Consider the following 23,001-nt stretch of genomic DNA (forward strand, 5'->3'; position numbering starts at 1 on the left):
TGCTTTGCATACTTGGGCTTGCTGTTTGGATCCATAAGTTTTATCGCAAGGCCCATCAACCTTTCTATTTGAATACAACGGCAGAGTCGATGTTTCCATCACTCAAGTTCCACTAAACAAAACCATGGCATCGAAACCATCGTTAATCTCCCTCATCGCCGCCGTTCTGATCATCTTGGTCCAATCCCAAACCTGACCCACGCCACAGAGCCCCGCCTCATCAATTTCCGATCCCCCAACCTCTTCCCCGAAGGCCTCGCCTACGACCCATTTGCCCAACACTTTATCGTCGGCTCCTTAGGCTACCGCATTATCGTCTCTGTCTCCGAAGCTGGCGTCATCGACACTCTCATCTTCGACCCCACCGTAGTCCCTGAGAACCTCACCGTACTCGGCCTCGCCGTCGACAAACTCAACAACCGCATTAAGAGCTGATTAGGTATTGTTGTGCTTTGAAAAAAAAAAATTTCTGCTGTGCTATGAAAATAAGGTTATTTTTGCTGCTTCACGTTTTCAGTTTTTTTTTTTCACTCAAAACTGTGAAATAAATTGTTTTTAAGTGTTTACCAAACACATTTTTTAGCTCAGTTTTTTTTTTTTATAGACATTTTTTATAAAAGCACCTCAATACCAAACCAATACTTAGGGCTACTCTGGGCTGTAGCCCAGGTAGCTTTCGGTAGAAGATAAAATTTTACACGTAATTTTTATTGATTTTCGAATGTAGCCCTACCATATATTTAGTCACTAATTCGAATTCTCTCAATTTAATTATATAATACAATTTACAAAGCATCTCTTTTTTCTCACATATTTTTTCTCATCGCTTGTTGTACATGTACAAGTTTGAATAACGAAAGTTCTTGGCTTAACTTGTGAAAATTTTCTTAAGCTAGCCGATACTGTAAAAAATATATTATCAAGTTTCTTTGTTTATAAAAATTTAAATCTTTAAACTAGCCACCAAAATTTCTAGCTCCGCTATTGGAGCCGGGCTCCCAATTCCACGCCCTCGCAGCCTACAACTTATGCACCCGCCAACGCTTCTTCCTCGCTACCCTCCTATCAGACGACGATAGCTGACCAGGTCCCATCACGAACTAAATCGCGGTTGACTTCAAGGGGCAACGCCTATGTCACCAACTCGGGCGGCAACTACATCTGGAAGGTCAACACCTAAGGGGAGGCCTTTATCTTCTCTAAATCACTCATCTTCATGTCGCATAGCGTGGACTACAACTTGTCGTATACTGACTTGGGCCTAAACGGCGTTGCTTACAATAGCAAGGGGTATCTATTGGTGGTGCAATCGAACACCGACAAGATGTTCAAGGTGGACGCGGACGACAGCACGGCCAACCTGGTGCTATTGCCAAATGACTTACTTTTAGCCTACAGGATCACGGTCCAAAGTGACAGCGTTGTTATGGTGGTGTCGTACAAGACACTGTGGTTACTAATGAGCTAGGACATTTAGGGGAATGGCGATTTTTATGACAAAATTGCCCTTGACCCAGAGGGGTCTCCGACTTTAGTGGCGGTCTACGGGGAGGACAAAGTGTACGTGTTGCGATGGGCACCTGATGGAAGGTGTAAAAGGAGATGTGGAGCGGGAGGAGTTTAGTATTAAGGAGGTGAGGTATGAGTGGTATATCACGTGTTTTTATATAAGTGGTGAAAATTTTTATTTTTTAAGTTATTAACTTTTTAATACACATATCACATCATTTGTATAGTGACATATGATATACTAGGGGTGGGTTCAAAAAACTGAAAACCGAACCGAACCGAAATCGAAAAAACCGAACTGAATGAAAAAACTGAACCAAATTGAAAAAACCAAACTGAACCGATTTCTTTTGGTTCGGTTCGGTTTTAGTGATCTAGAAACCGAACCAAACCGAACCAAACCAAATTAATTAAATTAATTTTTTTATTTAATTATTTATTTTGGGTATTATTTTATAAACTCAATTTGTAAGTTAAAATGTGCTAAACCCAATGTGTTGCCAAATTTTAAGCTCAAAATATTTTTAAAAGGCCTATAAAAACTCTAAACCCTAACTTATTATTTCTCCCCCATATAAGTTTCCGGAACCAAACCTCCTCCTAAAGTACCTATATCCATCTCCATAACACTGTCTACTTCTGCCCCAGCTTTCTTTTCTAAATCTACTCTCATATAACATGTAACAGAATTTATAAACATTTATTTCGGGTAGATTACTTGCGTAATTTATGATGGAAAAGAATCCAACACACACTAAATAAATCCACCCACGCATTACTTTTACTAATCAAGTTGTCAACATGCAGTTACGAGCAAATAGCCCTGATTTTTGAACAACATCATACAATTTAACTTTTCTAAGTCATTTGTACGATTTTTGTGTTGTGAGGTTGTTAGTTTGGACTTTGGAAGACTTGATTGATGATTTTAGTTCAACTTAAAATTTTTATTTTCATTGTCTTTGATTCTAGTTAGAATGCTTATGATTGTGTTGGAGATGTTAAAATTTAAAATTTCAATATTTTTCATTTAAAAAAAAACAAAAAACAAAAAACCGAACCCGAACAGGAAAAAATCGAACCGAAAAAAAAAGAACCGAACCGAAGTTTTGGTTCGGTTTCGATTTTGGCAAAAAACCGAACCGATTTGAACCGAACCCACCCCTATGATATACCATCCCGTGTTCCTGTCATATTGAAAAATCTCTTGAAAGCAAGGAAGACGGTGTTTGGATATTCGTTTTGATTGGGTTGGGATTGGCTTATTTCTTGTTTTGAAGGTTTAAGATGAGGCACCTTGTTGGCTAATTGAACAGAAAAACCAATTAGCGTTTTTGGAGGGTTCTATTTTTTCTTTTCTTTTTAACAAACGATATTATTTTCACTAAGAGGAGCGTGGGAGAGTGGGTTAAGTCTTATACTCGGCTAGCAATAATAATGTGATTCAAATTTGCATTGAATATAAGATTACTTAGAGTAATATCACTAGACCGTAGTACTAAGCAGTTACTTTTTGGAGGCTTTATTTTCCCTCGTTTTTCTTTTTGTTTTTTTTTTTCATTTTGTAGATTACTATTTTAATACTTGTTTGCTCGTTTGATCAAATAGAATAAATTAGTTTTAGGATTAAGTACTTAAAACCCCTAAATATTTTAGTTTCGTTCTAAATTGGTCTCAACTTTTTAAACATTCCAAACAATTACCTAACCTATTGAAAATGTCACATCTGTTAAGTCCCAATTAATTCATGTTAAATAAACTATAACTTAATTTGTCTCTAGCATCAGTAGAAGGTCATGGAAGCATGAACTCCACCAAGTAATGGTCACCACCACCCCTTTTAGGCTTTATCTACTTTGTAATTTAGAGAACCACCAAACTAGATGGTTGCAACCCACGGGCATAAAAGAAGCAAGTGCTCAACATATTCCTCATGAGCATTGCAGAGAGGGCATATCAGAGTAAGTGAACATCGACGCCTATAAAGATCCTCCATTGTAGCCAACGCTCGATTCAACGCCCTTCACATAAAGCATCTTATCTTCAAGGGGGGGTCTTCAACTTCAAAATGACCTTCTAAACATGAGAAGGAATCGAGTAAGATGTGGAAGTAACCCTAGCTGCCATTGGCACCACTCGGGAATGCACCCAGTGGTATCCCGACCTTATAGTGTAGACCCCGTTCCTATTCTCCGACCACACCAGCCTGTCCCTTCACATTTGGTCACCAATGCTAGTGTTAATAATCGCCTTGCACTCTTCATCCGAAATAAAAGGCTTGAGAAAGTCAATATCCCAAGTACTCGAAGGCCCACAAATTAAAGAGCTCACACGCAAGTTCCTCGACACCAACACGTTACCTTGAGGAATACGGTGCCCGTGAGGAAAAGATGGGATCCATCTGTCATGCCAAATTCGAACACTTTCCCCATTATAATTTGCCAATGGGCACCCCAAAGTAGGCCCCACCAGCAGACTTGTCCATCCCCAAAAAGCCCTGCCCCTACATTTGGCCTCTAGAAACGAGCAGTTAGGGAAGTTTAACACACTTTTTTTAACCTCATTTGCTCCTCATGCCTTACAAAATTGTAAAGTATTAAGTTTGAAGTGCCCTTCCCTTGGAAAAAAAAAATATTTAATTTGGAGCGGAAATGGCTGAAAAAATTGTCCAAATCGTTAACTAAGGAGGAAAAATGACTATGCACCCATATAGGCCTTAGGTAGTGTAACACTCGACTGTTTCGTTGACCCCAAAAGTTGGGCGATTATTTATCTGAGAACAACAATTACAATCTCAAGGGAGAATTACTTCAACAGGAGGTAGAGGTACAAGTAGGTTCCCTTGAGGATCCAGGGGCAGTGCTGGTGGAAATGTTTGAGGATTTTTCTCCTCCAACGATGGTGGTGGTGGCGGCGGCGGCGGCGATGGGTATGCCTCTTTCCCGTCATTGGTTTTTGGCTTTGACAAACCAAAGTGTTCCCTTATCTTCTTTAACTTTTCAAAAATTTTCTTCCTGATCTCGGGATTGACAATGCGTGCTTCGGCAGGTTCTGTTGGAAGAAGAGTGAGTGATGCCAATGTCCCAACTGGCAAAGATAACATCACATCTCTTCGTGAAACTCCGAAGGTTTTTGGAGAGCCTGGTTTTTGTTTTCCCTCACTTCTCACCTGCAATATGAGGATCGAAGACGTTAAATAAAGATGCATCTCAGAGTCAGATTGAAAAGTAGAAGAGAAGTAATTGTTCCACAATCCATCGCGGCTTCAGTTTCAGTAAATGACGATGCTAGAAGGTACTAACAATGGCAGTATTAGAGCAACCAACTTAGCCTACACCTCCAGGCCTTTTGACAATTAAGAATCAATCTGAAAGACCGAACAATTAAATCCGGCTTGTTACAATTAATCCCTCTTAATTAGACCTTTGGGAAGAAAACACTGAAGCTGGAGATGACAAAACAGATCATATGTTCGGTACTTCTTACTCAGATCACCATGAATCCATCACGACAAGCTTGATCACAACAATTATTAAGCATAAATTAAGCATTTCCAATGGTTTACATTGTCAACAGAAAATAACTCGAGCAATGTGAACCACGCGGCAGAGATTACATAGTCAAAATCTTGGTAACTTTCTCCACCAAAAACATATGATTGGAGATTCTATAGATGATAAGTGTGATTATCTCTTCGTCTGAAACTCCGGATACGGAGATACAATGAAATCAAATGCCAACTTTGAAATACAAGGACCATTTCCCATGGTTTAACATCATGCTCTTAAATTGTTTCTTTATGGACAAAATTTAGCAGATCAGCAGCTGCATAGTTCTAATAACTGTAACTTATATAACCAACGACGTGAACACTGAAAACTTCCAAGTATTTGGAAAAGATACGGCTAGTTTCAAATGGCAAGGGACGATAGCTTCCCATAACAACTGCAATGCAGCTTGCACTCAATGATACAAATTGGTTATCCAACTTCGAACTAACTAACCGTTGCCCTGCAATTAAGTTGCGAATGCAGGTGCACGCTATATGCACCGGAGCTCTATAGCCTCACAGCTAACCCTCCCCATAACAAACATTAGGAGTTAAGGACAAGATATAAATCTGAACACACAACTCACAGTTCACAGTTTAAGTTTCTTCGCAAATTTTCGGAATAAGGAACATAAACAAGAGTTACTACTCATTCATTACCCTGAAATTAGACATGCCATCGCCCTTGATCTGTTTAACATTTGAGTCAAACGGACATTTGAACTGATTCACATCTCAAATAATGTATGAGCAAGAACTTCACAAACAAAAAGAAAAAAACAAATTATATAAATAAAAAACAAAACTTGGTGAATTTTTGTTGCTGAAATGAGCTCGGACAAACAAGGTCAATCGATTCAGAGTTCAAATATTGATAATTAAACACAAAGTGACAAAACGGATCAAAAGCAAAGGACTTTAAGCAGCATATTGAGTGAATTGAGACAGTACGAGTATCAACCTGAAGAGGAAGAGCTCTGTGCTTTGTGGTGGTTGTCACCGACATCGAGCGCTTCGTCGGAAACTGGGTTTCTCCGACCGACGCCAAAGGTAGCGGACCGCCCACCAGATTGCTGCAACTAGAGAATGCCATCTGTCTCTCCCGGCGAAGATCAACGGTCTCAAGACTACATATTGTTGTAGAGTTCCGCGGAACCGAAAACACAAAGTCGTTGGTCTTTGGAGGCCCAACTTAATTTTGGTTCTATCGTTGTGTAAAAGATTTCATTGATCCAGCCTGGTTGTACGTCTCGTTCTGTTTCTTTACCAGGATATATAACATTAATTGAAGAGATTTTTTTAAGAAAAACTAATGAAAAGAGTTTGAAATTTTTTAAGTTTTAACGATAAGGACAAAATAAAGGGTAAAATGAATAGTATCAGGATTGACTTTTTAGTGTAATAATGTGGTTTTCGTTAAAGTGAACAGTACCATGAGCTTTTCGTTAAAGTTCCCATTTTTTTATTGTGCTAGGAATATCCGAATATGGTTCCTTTTTTTTAGTGTTATTATACAAATGGTTGGATATTTTAAAAAATATATATATTCAATCACTTATATTCTAACACTTGAGGTATTGTGCCCTATTTCCGGCACACAGAAAAATATTAAATCACTTTTACAATTTCCACACTCACTAAATGTTACACGATAAATCAAATACAAACTGTGTGAGAAAATATGACAGCAGGTACGACTCATATTTTTGTATTTGAAAATCGGGGCATTTTGATATAGGCGCCTTGTTTTTTAATTTTTTTAGGCTAAACATACACTTATTTTGAAAATTTGATCAAACATTTTCCTAAAATTTTGGTTATTAATTTCAGTTCCTATTATCCCTATATTTATGCATTTATTATCCATCTTCTGGGCATTTCGTTTTCTTTTTTTTTCTTTTCCTATTATCCCTATATTTATGCATTTATTATCCATCTCTATGCATTTTTTTATTGTTTGTTATATATTTACTTTTTTTTTTGTGAATATAGTAGAATATTTATAAAAAAATTGTCAAATTTTATTATTTAGAAGACCCAACACATAGTAAAGATTTGTGTGATTATAAAAAAAAATGGTACATTTGGAATGTAAATGTACCAAAAGGGTTATCTGATAGAGACATTTGGTTTTGTGGTACATTTGAGATTTTTTGTTCATTTGGTCTTTTGGTACAATAGGAATCTAAACGTACCAACAGGATTACCTGACAATGGGCACATTTGGTTTCTCTGTATATTTGAAATCTAAACGTACCAAAAAGGTTACATAACAATGGGTACATTTGGTTTTATGGTACATTTGAATTTTTGGTACATTTGGTTTCTCAGTACATTTGAAATCTAAACGTACCAAAAGTCGATACTTTTGTTCTCAAATGTACCATAAGTTTTAAGTATATTTTTTATATATCTATACATGAAAAAAAAATGTATTGAAGACTTTTTATTGATACAATTTTAATAGAAAGAATATTTTTTTTAAATACAAATAATAAGGAAATGAGGAATTAGTTAATTAATTTTTTATTTTATTTTATTAAAAAATTATCATTTAATGCGCAGAAGGGGATTGAGGAAATTAAATTCCTATATTATAGGCAATTAGTCGCTAAGCTCCCTTATACCTCTATATAAATGCATTTAAATTAATGACATGGAAATTAAATAAACAGAAAATTATTGAGGTGGCAATTGATTGAAGCACCTTAATCAAATCTTTAAAAGGAATGAATGTTTAATCTAACAACTATAGAAAATATGTAAGGCATTCTAATTTTCCCTTGAAAATATAGATTCCAAAACCTTTTTGCAAGTCGTGGTCCTTGTAGTGTTGTCTTCGATCCCCACCCAGCCTGCCAGACGCACTACAAGAAAAATGGGCTAAGAACACAATTCATTTGTGCCCTTTTCATTATCATTGAGCACAAATACATATATGTGCTTTTTAAATATCAATGAGCACCAAAACCATCTCAAATGTGCTCTCTAAACAAAGGGCACATTGGTTTGTGCCGAAAAAGAAAAATAGAAAGGTGTATCTGTGCCTACAAAAATTTGAGCACGAAACTATTGTGTCTAGCTTATGTATGTCATTTTCATGTCAGAAATTAGATTTTTTTATTAATATACAAAAGCACAATAAAGGCTCTCGTGCCCTCTAATTTAATATATTTAAATAAAAAGAGAAGGGACAGAGGGCGTTCACGTGCTTGCCACATGTGTGCAAAGAAACCTAGCATGTGCTACTATATAAGTGATATGCAGCTCCATTTGGTAATTTCTCAACCCTAGCAGCCGCTCCACCTCTTCTCTCTCTCTCTGATTACCCTAGCAACACCACTTCAAACCCAAACGCCTCTACCCTAATTTCTCTCTCGAATACTCGAGAGTTCTCTGCTTATAAACACCTCAAGGCTTTCATTTCAATTAGCAAAACCATATATATAACCTCTGCCTTCAAACCTCAGAATCGTCTTCGTTTTCAAACCCAGGCCATACTCTTGCTCCAGGCCAAGGTCAAAACTGTGATTACATATCATGGTGCTCCAAAAAGGTAACCATGACCCCCCCTGTGTTTTAGTTCTCAATTTCAAAGTGTGAATCAGAAAGAGAAAAACTTTTTGATGCATGTGTTTGATTCTTTATGTAGGTTTCCGATCTGAGATGATGGTGATGAAATGATGGGACCGGATCTCATATCGATGAACAAAAGGAAGGAAAAGGTCTACAATCTCTTGAATCCACAAAGAAAAAGGTAAAACTCTCCTCCGAAATAAATAATATGCGAAAATTTTCATTTCGATTCCGATTTGACTTTTTTTTTTTACTTTATGCCCATAAATTCATATGTTTGAGTCCTACTGTGGAAGTACAAGATTGATCGAACTCTGCTTGTGGGAATGATGACTTGTTGTGTCTGCATTGGTGGATGTATGTTTTAGTGTTGTTGTATATGAAATTAGCTGGAACAAATTAAGGACTTTGTTGTTTGTAAGAGTATTTCTCAGGATTAATTAGGAGGTTGAATCGTTTTCTTGAGCCATATAGGGGTTAGCGATCATTGAAGGCAGAAAGAAGTCCCGAACCCACATATAGACCATCCTGATGAATTTATTTGTGGAGCAGCAAAGCTTTCCGGGGAAGATGCAATTGGCCAGAATTGGGCCTCGATTCAAGAGGTAAAAATGATCCTATCCTCGTGGGCTGTCCTCCAGTGCAAATGCTTTTCCAAAATAAAAAATTTCAGTTTTGGGATCGATTCTAGATTTCGAATTTTTTTAATTCCATTTTCTGTATGCATGTCACAGTTTACTCACTTGGAGACTCGCTCCTATCGTACAGAATTTTCATGTACCTCCATGTCTCTTGCTTTATCAATTTTTGTAGTTCTACATTTGTGTGTTCTGTTTGTTGATCAAATTTATGAATTAGATCGATGGTTTTAATTTTTTATACTACTCATGACTTTGGCAATGAGAGGGTCCAAATGTTGCATGTATCATCCAGATTAGTTCGTTTGTGGAGCAAACAGAAAGATAATGTCATAACAATGTTGAATTGTTTTCTTGGATGGAGAGTTAGATTGCCTTGTTTTTATGTGTTTGGTAATGCAGATACTGGAATGCGACTGGTGGAGAATACAGAGAAGATGGTAGAATCTTATCTTCCAGCAGATAAGGGCAGTTTTTGGTTTTGGCATTTAAGATATTTAAGTAGGGTTTCTCTTGCAGTTGTAGAATTTGTTTATTTTGGAAGCATGAATTAAATGTTTGGGATTAACTTACAATTCTTCCTATAAAAACCAATCAAAACCATTTTCTGAATCTAATGTTACAATGTTGTGCACTGTCATTGATAAGCAGTTTTTCATTATGATGAATTTTCAGTCTTTCTAAAAATATCAATAACTAAAATTCATGTGGCATTTAGTGTGAATTTTGTCGGATTTGTCTCATTGCATCGGATTGATTTATTGTACTGTTACCATGCCTGTCAATTTTTCCTTTTTAATCCTAACTGTTTTCGCTTTCAAGGAAAAGAGGTTTGTTCTTTGATGCCTTTGCAGGAGAGCTGTGGTTTTGACAATTTGGGTAAATAAACATCACTTATGAAGTATGTTACTTGTTTCATTATTAGCAAATGAACATAAATTTAATTTGTTATCTTCATTTAAAATTGCAGGTTTATAGATGGATGTATACTAGATATGTCATTAAAATAAGCAACTCACTTTGACCCTAAATAATATGCAAACTTACATATTTTTTTGATTCAGGTGACTATGAGCTAAAGAAATGTGTTGTCTCAGACCCAGAAGCTACTTTTACAACCTGGAGTGAGGAATATGGATCTTTGATAAGGCAGATCTGAAACTTGTAATTATTGATTTTAACTAACCCCTTTTTAGGTGTAATCTTGGAGTAATTTTGTTTTGAATTCGACTATATTTGTTATGGCTTTTGATGAGGTGCAAGGCTTGCTGGGGAAAATGCATCTGTCCAAAAATATGTGCTTTCAAGTTTTATTGTATTAGAGATAAAATATGTAACATTACATTATGTTTGTGAGAGTGGGAATGTGTTGTAGGCCTTTTCATTTTAAGAAAATTAAAAATTTTCATTTTCTCAATATTAGTTTCAAATTTTGATTTTTTTTTAATATTTAATTCATGTGGGCACAATTACAATATAAAGTGCCAACTTGTCTGGAAAAGGGTATCTGACAAGTTGTCAGAAACGAGGCACAAATAGTGGTCCATTTGTGCCTGCCTCTGTGAGCACCAAACAGTTTATTGTGCTCTTTGACAAATGGTGACGCCCATAGAGGGCACAGATACAAACTTAGTAGCTGCATTGTTGCTATTGGTCTATGGGCACATATGTTGGTGCTCTTTGGCCTCAAAGGGCACATATAATTTCTTGTGTGCAGTGGTCATATTTTTTGTAGTGACGTAACATTAAAAGCAGTTTAGTAACTTCATACGGCATATGACCTATTCACTTGTTTTTTTGTTTTTTAACCAATAATATTATCTACTCTAATAAGGTAGAAATGTGACCAAGTTTCGCAACAGAAATATAGAATAATAACTTGATCATGGGACGAGTCTGTGACATCACTTTGGTCACACAATTTAATTTTTACACACATTTTTTGGGACTCACTTTATAATGTATTGCAACGATCTAAACCGTCTATCTTTTAGGTCTTCTCTAAAATATCATATCTAAACAAAATCACCTAAAGTTGAAACCATATGACCGTTGGATCAAAAATTTAGGATTTCTATGTAGAACCTTATTCGTTCATTTCATTCACTACAAATAAATGTCTTAATAGTTTTTTATTTGTTTAAGCAATGATGATCTATGAATGAGATTCTAAAAAATAGACAATTTGGATCGTTATAGTTTATTACGGAGTGGGCTGCACAAAAATATGAATAAAAATTTGTGTAAAAAATGGTACCACAGATCCCCCCCCCCCCACAAAAAAAAAAATCATTTGAATATTACTACTATAAACATGTAATTGTTTTATTGCGTTCGTTTATTTATAAACTAAACGGCTTCCTATTTGAGTGATTGTTTGGATGAATGGTACACAACCACAATGAAAATGGAAATGACAGCTCCATGTGCTTTGCCAAGAACATATTTGTTTGTATTTGTTGCAACCAGCCAATCAGCCACTAATCTCTTTCATTTGTTTGCATCTGACGAACCCAGACACAATTAAACTGATATTTGAAAAAGCAGACTCACTCATTTTCTATATTTGGGTATGGATGGGGCATGCATGCAGTACAAGTCTTGATATTGGTACCCACTTCACTTTATTCATCCCTCAAAAGAAGAATGAAAATGTCCAAATCAGAAATTTTATTTGAAAACCAGATAACAAATATTAATATGTTCAGATCATTTGAGAAACAAAATGAATATACAGCTGCGGTTAGTCCAGTGGTGAGTGTATAGGGAGGAAAATGAGTAGGAACTTCTACTCAAAATTTTTTGTATTCGAATAATAAAGCTATACACTTATGATCAGAACCATTCATAATATGAATCACATTATATAGATTTTTTTTAAAGAAAATCTCGACGGTACGAGGATAATTTTATTGATAACAAAAAAAGAAGTTACACCTAGTGGGGGGGAGAACATAAACCTAACCCCTCATAATACAAGAATACGAAGATAAAAAAAATACATAAAAATAAGATGGGACATAAACTTTACCCCTCTAGATACGAAAACAATAAAGATACAAGGAAAGGAGGCCCGAGGGACATGAAACCTAACCCCTTTAAAGACAAACTTAAAGGTGTTACATACAAAATAGATCGAGCAACATCGCATGGTTAAGAAAATAAAACAAGAAAGTGAGACAAACATGTATGTCAAGATGCACATTATTATTATTTTCTTTTCAAAATCATCTTTGCAAAAAATGAATTAAAATTAAACTCATTTAGTCAATCTATTATAGCAAATACATTACATTCGTAATGCTTTTACCAATTCTGTTAATCTGTTTTTATACAATTCGATGACTAACGACCTTAGTTTTAATTGATTTTTTTGTATAAGCGATTTTTATAGAGTAATTTATAATATTAACGGTTCCAGTTATAAACATGAACTTCTACTCATCATTTGAGTGTTCAATGGTTATGTACGTGCATATAATGATAAATTTTGATGAATACTGTAATTTTCAAAACCGTATATAAATTTGGTTAGCATAAAAGAGATTTATGAATTTCACGTTATATAATGGTTAACAAATAAAATACAAGAATTTCACATTATAATGTTGACAAAATTAAATTACTTATGTTCTACTTTTAATTACACTGATACAATTTATGATTAAAAATCACCACAATATTTATCGTGTTCTGCAGATGATATAAGTTGCAGGTTGGGAGACAGTGTCAATGTGGATATAGTAGTGGACCGTTTGACCCTTCGCTCTAAAATATTGGCATTGGTATCAAATCGAGCCTCTACGTAGTAACTGATCATGATCCTCCATCGTCCCTTCACTGTCAGTTGAGCCTCCATCATCACAAAGCAAATGTTGGAATTTGTCAAGAAATATCATATTCATTTGAAGAATGAAGGGAAAAGTTGATTAGATTAGACTAGCTAAGAAAGACTAAGTGAATTACCTGGACACGATCACCTTTTTTATGAAAGTTGATCTGCTTCCTAATTAATAAACTTCATATGAAAACATATAGGTCAAGAATCAAGATGTTGAATTCCATGCAAACCCTTGTCAAATGAACAGTCTCTTGCTTGTACTTCAGGTTCGCTGTCTGTTCGACCTATCAACATTCCATGGTAGCAGGCTAGCTAGCTAGTCACTACTCGGTCCCTCCTAGCCACATTATTTTTCTAATTAAGGATGTACTTATACGGCTCATGCTAATTATTCTGCAGTTCGAAAGCAAGAAAATGCTTTTGTGGAAGCAACTTAATCTAAATTGGTAACTAGATTGGTTTCACATCCAATTTAATTAGTACAGTGAGTTCAGGTATTTGATATTAAAGATGATTATATGTCTTGGTAAAAACAAAATGAGCATAAGGCTGCCTACTTTTTGGACTGGATTTGGGTGTGTAACCTACATATATACACCTGAAAAATCGATACCGGGCTGCAACTGCAAAACCTAGGGTAAAAGTCCAACGACTATCAAAGTTATGTTAGATTACCGCAAAAGGGGTACTTAGAAACTTATAGCCAGCCTATTACTATTTTTTCAATTGCTTTCTTCTTCATATTTCGAAAGGAAAAGAAGGAGCCAAAAGATATACCTAAACCACTTTCCAAATGAATTATCCAATAAATGCATAAACAGGATTAAGATTGGGAGTTTTAATTTACTTTCTTCTTTCTAGGTTAATGACTCTTTTATGCATTAAAGTAACTCTATAATTTAGGTTACGAGGTCAAATACCAAGATGCTACACAATATATAGTTATCTATAATACGAAGCTGCCTTGTTTAATTTGTTAGATGGTCAATCAAGTTGATTAATCTATATAAAAAAACATGATTACTTTCTAATTAGGGTTTTCAGGGGTACTATATACCTAGCCTTTACCGTAGTTTCAGGTCGAACAGACAACGAAACTAAGATTAATTTGCAAAGGACTGCTCACTTGACAAGCATAGCATGGAATCCACTCACCCGTATCATCAAAACATGTCAAATACATCCCTCGCCATCTTCGACCATGGTTGTTCTATACCTCTTTATTTCCTGCAAAAAAAAAACACACACACACACAGAGCAAACATAGTGATCTGGATTAAGTACATAAATCGAACTAAATAATAAGCAAAACTACGTATTCGGAAGAACGTATATACGTACGCCAAAGCTGAAGAAGAGAGGAAGACAAGAACCTGATCTTTTAAGGAAGAGACCTAACTAGGAGGTGTAATATAGTTGCTGGGTTGAGCTTCATTTTATAGAGATAAGAAGGAACCTTGCTATCCTTTTTCAAGCTATTACAATTGTTAATTATTGTGTGAGGGTGCGAATTCTATACGGATCTTCATATCAGCTAAATCCTTACACGTGACAGATCATTGACTAACCGGTATTTAGTTGTTTATGTTTCCATCTCATAAAAAAATTAATTATAGATAAGATCGATTGATGGAGGATCAATCGACGACGTAAATTGTAGCTGCTATTTTAGATTAGGATTTAGAACCAGATTATACTAATCCGACATTCTTGTAAAAATGTTAACGTGGTGGACCAGGTTGATGTACCTACTTTATGGCAAGCTGACTTTAATTAATTCATTAGCTAGCTTCACTCGAATTAGTAATTGTACATATGCTATGTATGTGCTTATTAAAATTTTACAAAATTTACAAAGAAAGAAAATATAAAATAGCGGCTAAAGCTTTCTAGTGACGACCTTCAAAAGAGTATTTGTTGCTGAAAGGTTGTTCATATCTTTAGCGACTGTTTTTAGATAACTATTTCATCACTAAAAATTCATTTTATTCTGTAGAAAAACGTAGAAGAGGAAATGGAAGCAACTAATATGGTTGCTAGGCTCTGAGGCATAATCAAATTATTTTGTGTATAATTTACTATATTGCCCGTGATTTTTATTTAAGTTACTTTTCTTTAGTTTTGTTGACAAGGTTCACTTGGTATTTTCATCTTCTTTTGATTGACAAAAAAGATTTTGTTAATTGGTAATTTAGATTACGAACAAGGAGCTCGAACTCGTGTGGAAGGAAAATCACACCAGTACTTTAACTAATATGACTAAAATGAAGTCTGCATGATATAAACCTAATATTATTAGAAATCCATTTTTGTTTAATTGTAGGATGCATGCAGGATTAAAAAAGCTTAATTTTGCCATGTGGATTCATCAATATAAAAATATTTGCGGTTGTGGAAGGGTACTATAGGGGCCTAGGGCATTATTACAAAGGAAAACTAATGAAAATAGTATGAAAACTTTGAGTTTTAACGATAATGACAAAATAAATGATAAAATGAATAGTACCATAATTGATTTTTTAGTGTAAAAATGTGGTTTTTCGTTAAAGTAAACAATACTGGAAGCTTTTTATTAAAGTTCCTTTATTACAAAGGCCGAGCAACGTGGTTTATTGTTAATTCATATACTTAATGATGATCCTGCGTTCTCCACTGTCCATGCATGATGTCACATTATATATATATATGTGGGACTGCATTATACATGTGCTTAATTTGAGCTAAATAAATAAGTACAGGTACTTATTTAACTAAATTTGTAGAGTACTCTCACTCTGCAAATAATCAAAGCGACAAATAGCTTAACAAAGAAAAACTTCAGCCTATGTATAATTAGGGCTTGGGAGATCATAGTTCCTACTATATATGTTGCTAGAAATCGAACAAAAAAATTATAACAAACTGTAGCACATGCATCCTCTGTAAACATCTCGATCAATGATAGGAAACTGGAGATGGTTTCACTTGTGTTAGTTTGATCATGAGCGTTTTAATAAGTTGCTATTAGAGTTAATTAACTAGATAGGCAACATATATAATTTGCTCATCAGAGATCTTGCCAGGCTTCAAAAGTTTATTTTTCACCGACCCTTCTTTACCTTTGGTAGAAAACCTCAAGTTCAAATTTAGGCTTCAAAGAGATTTCAAGATAGATATTTTTCCAACATATTATATATGTAGCAAAGGAAGAGAAGTGGGTCATCAGATAGCTTGGCCTTGCGGTGATCTAGGTATGAAAACTTCCTTTTCGCACATCTTACGTTGTAGCTTTTTCCTGCACAACATTATTATACATACCAGTAAGGACAATACTTGCGTCCTTCATTTGCAATTGATGCATATACAAATATCATACATGAGACAAGTAGGCAGAGCAGCTCCGCACATGTGAGACCCTATATGTCTACTTCGTCGCATTTGATCGATGTAAGTGAAGTCAGTTCTACACACCACTTTTCTTTTCAGGTCACGCGCACACGTCTTTTTTTAACTGTTGAATTGTACAAAGTAAAAGAGAAAATGACTCAGAACGCATGTGATCTAATATCTTAGTGGATATGTGTTAGGTTTATACCAATGTGTTTTGGATTTGAAACTTCTCATTCTTTAAATTATTATAATGGTTTCAAACTCTCCTCTCTCCTAATAATAGGAAAAAAAATTAAAAGGAAAGAATCAGAACTAAGAAGGGGTGTGCATAAATCAATCTCACATCATTGTTACTTACCATATTGGCTTATGCCAGCTAAGACCAGATTGCTTGTAATTCATGTCATCATCCACGGGCTTTGCTTGGGTAATTGAAAACAAATTAAATCAGCTATTACATATATTTAGCTATATACTGAATTGTACAATTAGTTAAAAGTAGGGCTGAGAAGAACATACATGCTCCAACTTTGTAATCAGTTATAAGTATTTGTGAATAAAAACTAGGAATTGTTGTTAACACTCCAATATAGTCAGTTTATATAATTCAGTAGTAGCAATCAGTTCCCAATTTTTTTTAAAGAAAGTCAATTTTTAGTTATTTTTATAAGTAAAGGATAGTTTATTCAACCCAAAAAAAAAACACAGAACAATATACTTGAAAGAGAAAGAGAGATCAGACCCGGAATTTAAGCAGGATGCCTGGCATTTGCATATGGGTGTGTTTGTAATGTGGACCATTGGAAACTGACATATCAATATACAACTTAGAGAGAGAGAGAGAGAGAGCGATCGATGGAGGTGTCACATTCCATGCAAAACCTTGTCAAGCGAACAGTCCCTTGCATACACCTCATATTCATTGTCAGATCGACCTTGCATTTGCATACCCTATCAAATATACTTACGTGGTTTTCCTGGCTCCATTTACTCACTACTCATATAAATAAGTCTCTCTAATTTGATCGATCACATGATCGTGTTGGGGCGAAATCAATGAACAAAGCGAGAGTCGCTTAACACTTTATAAGCATATATAATGTTTTTTAATTTTCTGATGTAGAATTCACACTTTTAACAATCAATACTAGCTGGTGAGACCAACGTAGTTAACAGTTCCTAAATTTTCGTTTATATATACCTGCTATGTTAAACAGGCTGCAATGCATTGTATACGTGTGTGTGTGTGTGTCTATATATATATATATAGATGATGAGAACACAAAGCCCATAAGCTACACACATAGAGAGAATGACATATGTCCAACTACGCACACAAGCCTTGTTATTACCGATATGAAATAACATATTATCTTTTGAGTGTATATATATATATATATATATATATATATATATATATATATATATATATAAGCTTCGTACATCCAACTTGCCATGAATAAGGGAAACAAAATCTTTGCATAACTTGTATGTGGTAGTGAAGTGTCGACATATCACTTCTAACATAAAGAATATGTATAAGTACAATATTGTCAAATTATTAGGTGAAAAAAAAAAAAGTGAATGCTAACTATCTAGGTTCACTAAATTTACTCAAGATTAGCTCAATTTAAAAACCCTAATTCTAATTCTAACTAGTCATTATCATTGTCAAATAATTATCATTAATTTATATTGTTTGGATTAATGGATGGCGTACCCATGAAAACGGGACAACATATACTTTGGTCATGAACGGTTATGGATTTGGATCCTCTCCTGAGCTCAAGGAGAGGATCCTCCTGACCAAGAGTGTCAGTCGTTGAATTTTTATTCAACGATTTAAAAAGATCTTCTCCAACAACCCACACTTCTTGGTCAGGAGGATCTTCTCCTTGGACTCAGGAGATGATCCAAATCCAACGGTCATGATCCTTTATACTGCTCACAATAGAATATCAACACGTGTTACCAACACCTAACTCAAACTTATTACCAGAAATTTACTATAGTATCCAAACATCCTTCTTCTCCCTCACTGAGATATTGCCCAGCCTTCCATCTCTACGAACCAGCAAGCATTTCCAGGTCTCCCATCCCATCTCCTCCCCTAACCTCTCTCCATCGACCCTACTTTTCAGAGGAACTCATGGAAGCACCATCGGAGTACTTCGCGGGAATAGCCACCACCTCCCCCCCCCCCCCCCCGGGCGGTGGCTACCATGGCGAAGATGACGGATAGAGGGCGGGGTCGATGGAGAGTTATTAGAGGACGAATTGGGGATGGGATCGCCGGAGGGGAGAGCTTGGAGTAGGAGACGGGGCGGGGTCGACAGGGAGAGGCTGGGGTCGAGGGAGGGCAGACGTTGCAGGAGGTGTGAGGGTACACTGCATTTACAGATTGATATAAAATATAACATATACATATACATATATATATATATATATGTATGTATGTACGCACACATTATTTTAACCACGTCAAGTTCTTGCAGATACAACTATTTCATATCTTTTCAGCAAATTATTATCAAGTTGAGAACAATATTTTTGTGAGATCAAATAATTAACTTTAAAAACCTCGGCAGTACAAGGAATTTTAATGATCTACTCATCTTTATTATCAAACCTGTTAATGGTTTTGAGGCCTCCTCACTTCATCTTAGATGGAAATTAAAACTACTGGTTTGAGATTAAGGAACCAATCCATTTCAACTCAATCAGGAATTGCTATAATAAATATACAATAAGCCATTTTCTGGCTAGCTATAGAGAGGGAATCAATCAAGTTATTTCTCCTGTAGTATGGTAAATTACTTAAACTGTATGGAGGAGGAGAGCTAGAGTTTCAGGGTAGTATTACATCTTGAGCTATAATATTTTCCAACATCCTTCACCTTATTTTCACCTTGCCGTTGACCCTCAATCATGGAAAAGCATATAAACCAAAACTAATTGACAATAGATGGAGAGGCCGGAGATCTTTTAAGCACATAATGCAGACTTTCATCCTTAGTGTACTCTGAATGCATCATTATAGCCATCTATATGTGCTAGACTCTTAACCTTGCTTTCAACCTTAATTAGCGGTCCATATTTCTGTTGTTTTAAAATATCATACCCTCCTTATGTCATAAGAAAGACAATATAAGCCACTAATTGAATTATTGTTTAAAATGAAGTAAACACAAACATATATATATTCGTACTGAAACTAACATATATATTCGTATTGAAACTAACTTATACACTAACATAATTTAAATGGAGCAATGATTGCGGAATTTTAATTAATTAAATTGAAGTTTTGGTTCCTTAACTAAAAACTCGTGAGTATTATATATCCCTAAATTATTTATTACACAGTGTAGCAAAGGTTTTTTGGGTAACTTCAATGTTTCTAATATTGACCATTGCTCTCTAGTGTGATAAGGTCAATGACCAATATTCATAAACTTTTACTTCATGAATCAAAACTCTAATTAAACTAAAGTTCAGAACGTTGGAGGCTGAAATTAAATGAATATTCTATCACTCTATATATACATATATACGTACCCAACTAAACTATTTATAGCGTTTTTGAATTCTCAGTGCACCTGAAAATCACATGCAAAGCTGTACATCTAGTTTAGCGCTTACACCTACCAAACAACACATAAAACACACAAACGCACACATGTAAGTGCATATTCATGCAAATCAAAGTATTAATTAGTCAGTTCGTCGCACAAATTTCATGGAGGTGGGCACATCTTCCAGGTGAGTTTATATTAATTAATCAATCAATTAAGTTGATCGACACATAAAACAAATCGGGTTATTCATGAAAGAAGAAAATAAAGTGGTCCTGTTCGTAAAGGAAGCAGAATAATATTCTCTAATCCTATACAGATGCAAGACAATTCGAGCAAGGTTTTTTTTTATATATCAAGGTCGAACAGACAACGAAACAAAGGGCAATCCAAGAAAGGACTGCTCGCATGACAAGCATAGCATGGAATCTACTCACCCATGTATAAAGTTAGCATAGAGTCTTTTCCTTCAGATTCTATAAGTTGGTTAATTTATATCCATCTGGAAAGCAACAAATTGTTGTATTCAGAATACATATAACTTATGAATTACCAAAATTAAGTAAAACACATATAGCATAACGCAGAAGATGATAAAAAGAAGAGGAGCAAGTACCTCTGATCTGGGCAGAGAGCATATGTGTAGCCCAGCCTGGTTTTGTCATAAGCATCAGGGGCTCAATTTATAGAGACCTGATATATATATTAATTGATCATTATATAAAATAAAATTTAAATTTAAAATATCTGAGTGAGGAGGGGTTGAAGCGTGTGAAAGTGGGAACATATGTGATTGAGCTACATTTGACACGTGAGAGAGGGGGTATGACTTTGACTCACGGGTGACACATGGGGAGATTAGGGAATTGAATGGTGCATGTCATGTGCCTCTCATCCTTAACAACCTCCCCTCTAGCTCCTCTCTCGATAGAGATATTTTTCTGTGTACCGAGAACATTGAAACATAATGTTATAGTTCTACTTTCTTTGAAGGTAAAATATTTCATTAATCAAATAAAGCAAAAAACATTATCGATCAAGATCATAGTATTAATATAATTGAAGACGTAATAGAAAAACAATACAAAACCTACTAAATAACAATACAACCACTATTTTTCAAAATATGTAGAAGTGAGAGATATATACAACTATCCCATGTACTCATTTTATAACACAAAAAATATGATGCACACAAATTGTTTCTCTTTCTTTTCATTTTATCTTAATTTTTCCTTCTTTAAGTTAATCTTACTTGTTTTTGGCCTACTGTTATACCTTCTATCGATTGGTGTTGATTGGCCAGAAGCACTGGTCAGCACCTTCCTTAAGGTACAAGCTGGAGAAGCTAGTGGAATTACGTAATCATTACCCAACACAGAGAGAAAGAGAGAGAGAGAGAGAGAGAGAGAGAGAGAGAGAGAGAGAGAGAGAGAGAGAGAGAGAGAGCATTAGTAAAGAAAGAAAACAAGACGACAATGAGGGAGGTTAGCTGTGCTCGTGTGATTCTGAAATGTTGATAGAATCATAGGGTCGAATACTTGATGTTCTTGTCCAACCGCTCACATGATTTTATTTCTTATCTACCAATTACCAAAACCCTTCCGTGCTCTCTCTCTCTCTCTCTCTCTCTCTCTCTCTCTCTCTCTCTCTCTCTCTCTCTCTCTCTCTCTATATTTATCTTCTCTGATTTTTTTTTTTTTAATTCAGATAGGTGGGTTTTCCGTTTTGTGCTACCTCGCCAATTGCCACATTATGTCATTAGTCACCAACGCATACCGATCATATTGGCCAGTACCTCTTCAATATCTTATGTCGATATATAGTTATGCTCAGATACTTTTCCACCGTTAGCGGCCGGCACAGTGGGGACTATCGAGTAGGAGAAGGACTGAACAGTTTCACAAAATTTATCAAACCAACTCTGAAGTCCTAGGTTAAAACTCAACCGCGTCACCTCCTTAATTAAACAATCGAAAAAACTGCAGTGCATCGTCTTCACATGCAATATTGCATGCGTGCAAGTTGCTGGTATACACTGTACATATATACATACGATTTACAAACTCTGGTTCTTATATCATAGACACAAAAAATAAAAAGAGGATTATAAATTGTCAAGACGACTGCATAATCAAAGAACTGCATTGATTTAGTTTTATTGCGATACAAGAAGTGTATTTATAAACGGCTAATTAAATGTCTGAAACAAATTAGGAAATCAATAAACATGGAAGCAGTCTATTAAACTCTAAAAGATTGTAAGAAAGCAATCTTAATCCTCATTTTACCAGAAAATCCTAATACATAAAACCAAAAGTATCCTAACATAAAAATAAACGAAATTCTTAACTTGCAAACTTTTTCAAGACATACAAAGTTATCGATTCATTTTTCATGCGGCATACTGGGGGAAATTATATAAATATCAACAAAAGATTTAGTTGAGAATGATTGAAATTATAACAAATAATATGAAGCAAAATGGATCATATCACTCAACTAGGTAATTTAACGTATGAGTAATAATGCTAGGTATAGATTTAACTTTTTATACAAAATTTGCAAATAATATGATGTGTCGTCAATAGGAAATAAACACATGAATTATACTTAAGTAATAATCAAATCATAAAAAATCATATCATATGGTTTACAAATTTAGTCTAAATTAAGGTCTTCCTATTATTACCCTTTAACGTATATATAGAATAAATGAAGCAAAATGAGTGTTAATTGTCGTTATTGCTTATTAAGGATAATTAAGCTAATCATGACAACGTATATAGAAGAAGAAAAAAGGGAAACTATTAATGCAGCCTAGCTACCAGCTGCTTTATAAGGAGAGATTTTTCAGTATAACTAGTATACGAGATGATATACAATGTGTCACTATACAAATGGTGAGATATGTGTGCTAAAAAGTTAATAACTTAAAAAATA

At 35.0% G+C, this 23,001-nt stretch overlaps 1 protein-coding gene, 4 long non-coding RNA genes and 1 pseudogene across 10 annotated transcripts; 2 read left to right on the forward strand and 4 right to left on the reverse strand.

Moving 5' to 3' along the window:
• The first annotated feature begins 1,104 nt into the window (after nucleotides 1–1,104).
• On the forward strand, nucleotides 1,105–1,746 carry LOC139190424 (uncharacterized; annotated as a pseudogene).
• Nucleotides 1,747–4,161: 2,415 nt separating this feature from the next.
• LOC103414224 (uncharacterized) lies at nucleotides 4,162–6,322 on the reverse strand. Its single transcript, XM_008352622.4, has 2 exons — nucleotides 6,021–6,322; nucleotides 4,162–4,678 (listed from the first exon to the last, which is right to left on the reverse strand). Exons 1-2 carry the CDS (start codon nucleotides 6,150–6,152, stop codon nucleotides 4,304–4,306), a joined length of 507 nt encoding a protein of 168 aa, XP_008350844.2. The 5' UTR covers nucleotides 6,153–6,322; the 3' UTR covers nucleotides 4,162–4,303.
• Nucleotides 6,323–8,360: 2,038 nt separating this feature from the next.
• Nucleotides 8,361–10,690, forward strand: LOC114820535 (uncharacterized). 4 transcript variants are annotated; one of them, XR_011574702.1, is made up of 6 exons: nucleotides 8,361–8,615; nucleotides 8,712–8,816; nucleotides 9,110–9,240; nucleotides 9,370–9,412; nucleotides 9,676–10,174; nucleotides 10,338–10,690. It is a non-coding gene; the product is annotated as an uncharacterized lncRNA (long non-coding RNA). The 4 variants fall into 4 exon arrangements; XR_011574704.1 differs by having other exon boundaries at nucleotides 9,370–10,174; XR_003767979.2 differs by lacking the exon at nucleotides 9,370–9,412.
• A 2,129-nt stretch (nucleotides 10,691–12,819) lies between these two features.
• LOC139190649 (uncharacterized) lies at nucleotides 12,820–13,380 on the reverse strand. Its single transcript, XR_011574990.1, has 2 exons — nucleotides 13,240–13,380; nucleotides 12,820–13,126 (listed from the first exon to the last, which is right to left on the reverse strand). It is a non-coding gene; the product is annotated as an uncharacterized lncRNA (long non-coding RNA).
• A 741-nt stretch (nucleotides 13,381–14,121) lies between these two features.
• LOC139190648 (uncharacterized) lies at nucleotides 14,122–14,584 on the reverse strand. Its single transcript, XR_011574989.1, has 2 exons — nucleotides 14,456–14,584; nucleotides 14,122–14,341 (listed from the first exon to the last, which is right to left on the reverse strand). It is a non-coding gene; the product is annotated as an uncharacterized lncRNA (long non-coding RNA).
• A 1,138-nt stretch (nucleotides 14,585–15,722) lies between these two features.
• Nucleotides 15,723–20,745, reverse strand: LOC139190646 (uncharacterized). Of its 3 annotated transcripts, XR_011574988.1 has the most exons (6): nucleotides 20,675–20,745; nucleotides 20,496–20,560; nucleotides 17,226–17,290; nucleotides 16,842–16,900; nucleotides 16,470–16,604; nucleotides 15,723–16,388 (listed from the first exon to the last, which is right to left on the reverse strand). It is a non-coding gene; the product is annotated as an uncharacterized lncRNA (long non-coding RNA). The 3 variants fall into 3 exon arrangements; XR_011574987.1 differs by lacking the exons at nucleotides 20,496–20,560; nucleotides 20,675–20,745 and having other exon boundaries at nucleotides 16,842–16,905; nucleotides 17,226–17,439; XR_011574986.1 differs by lacking the exons at nucleotides 20,496–20,560; nucleotides 20,675–20,745 and having other exon boundaries at nucleotides 17,226–17,419.
• Nucleotides 20,746–23,001: the final 2,256 nt, after the last annotated feature.

Source organism: Malus domestica, chromosome 13 (assembly GCF_042453785.1).
Source record: "Malus domestica chromosome 13, GDT2T_hap1".
Lineage (NCBI taxonomy): Eukaryota > Viridiplantae > Streptophyta > Magnoliopsida > Rosales > Rosaceae > Malus > Malus domestica.

Coding starts and splice junctions, on each gene's coding strand:
- LOC103414224 (XM_008352622.4), bottom strand. CDS start 6,152: ATGGCATTCTCTAGTTGCAGCAATCTGGTGGGCGGTCCGCTACCTTTG. Junction 4,679..6,020: donor ACAGAGCTCTTCCTCTTCAG/GTTGATACTCGT, acceptor CTCATATTGCAG/GTGAGAAGTGAGGGAAAACA.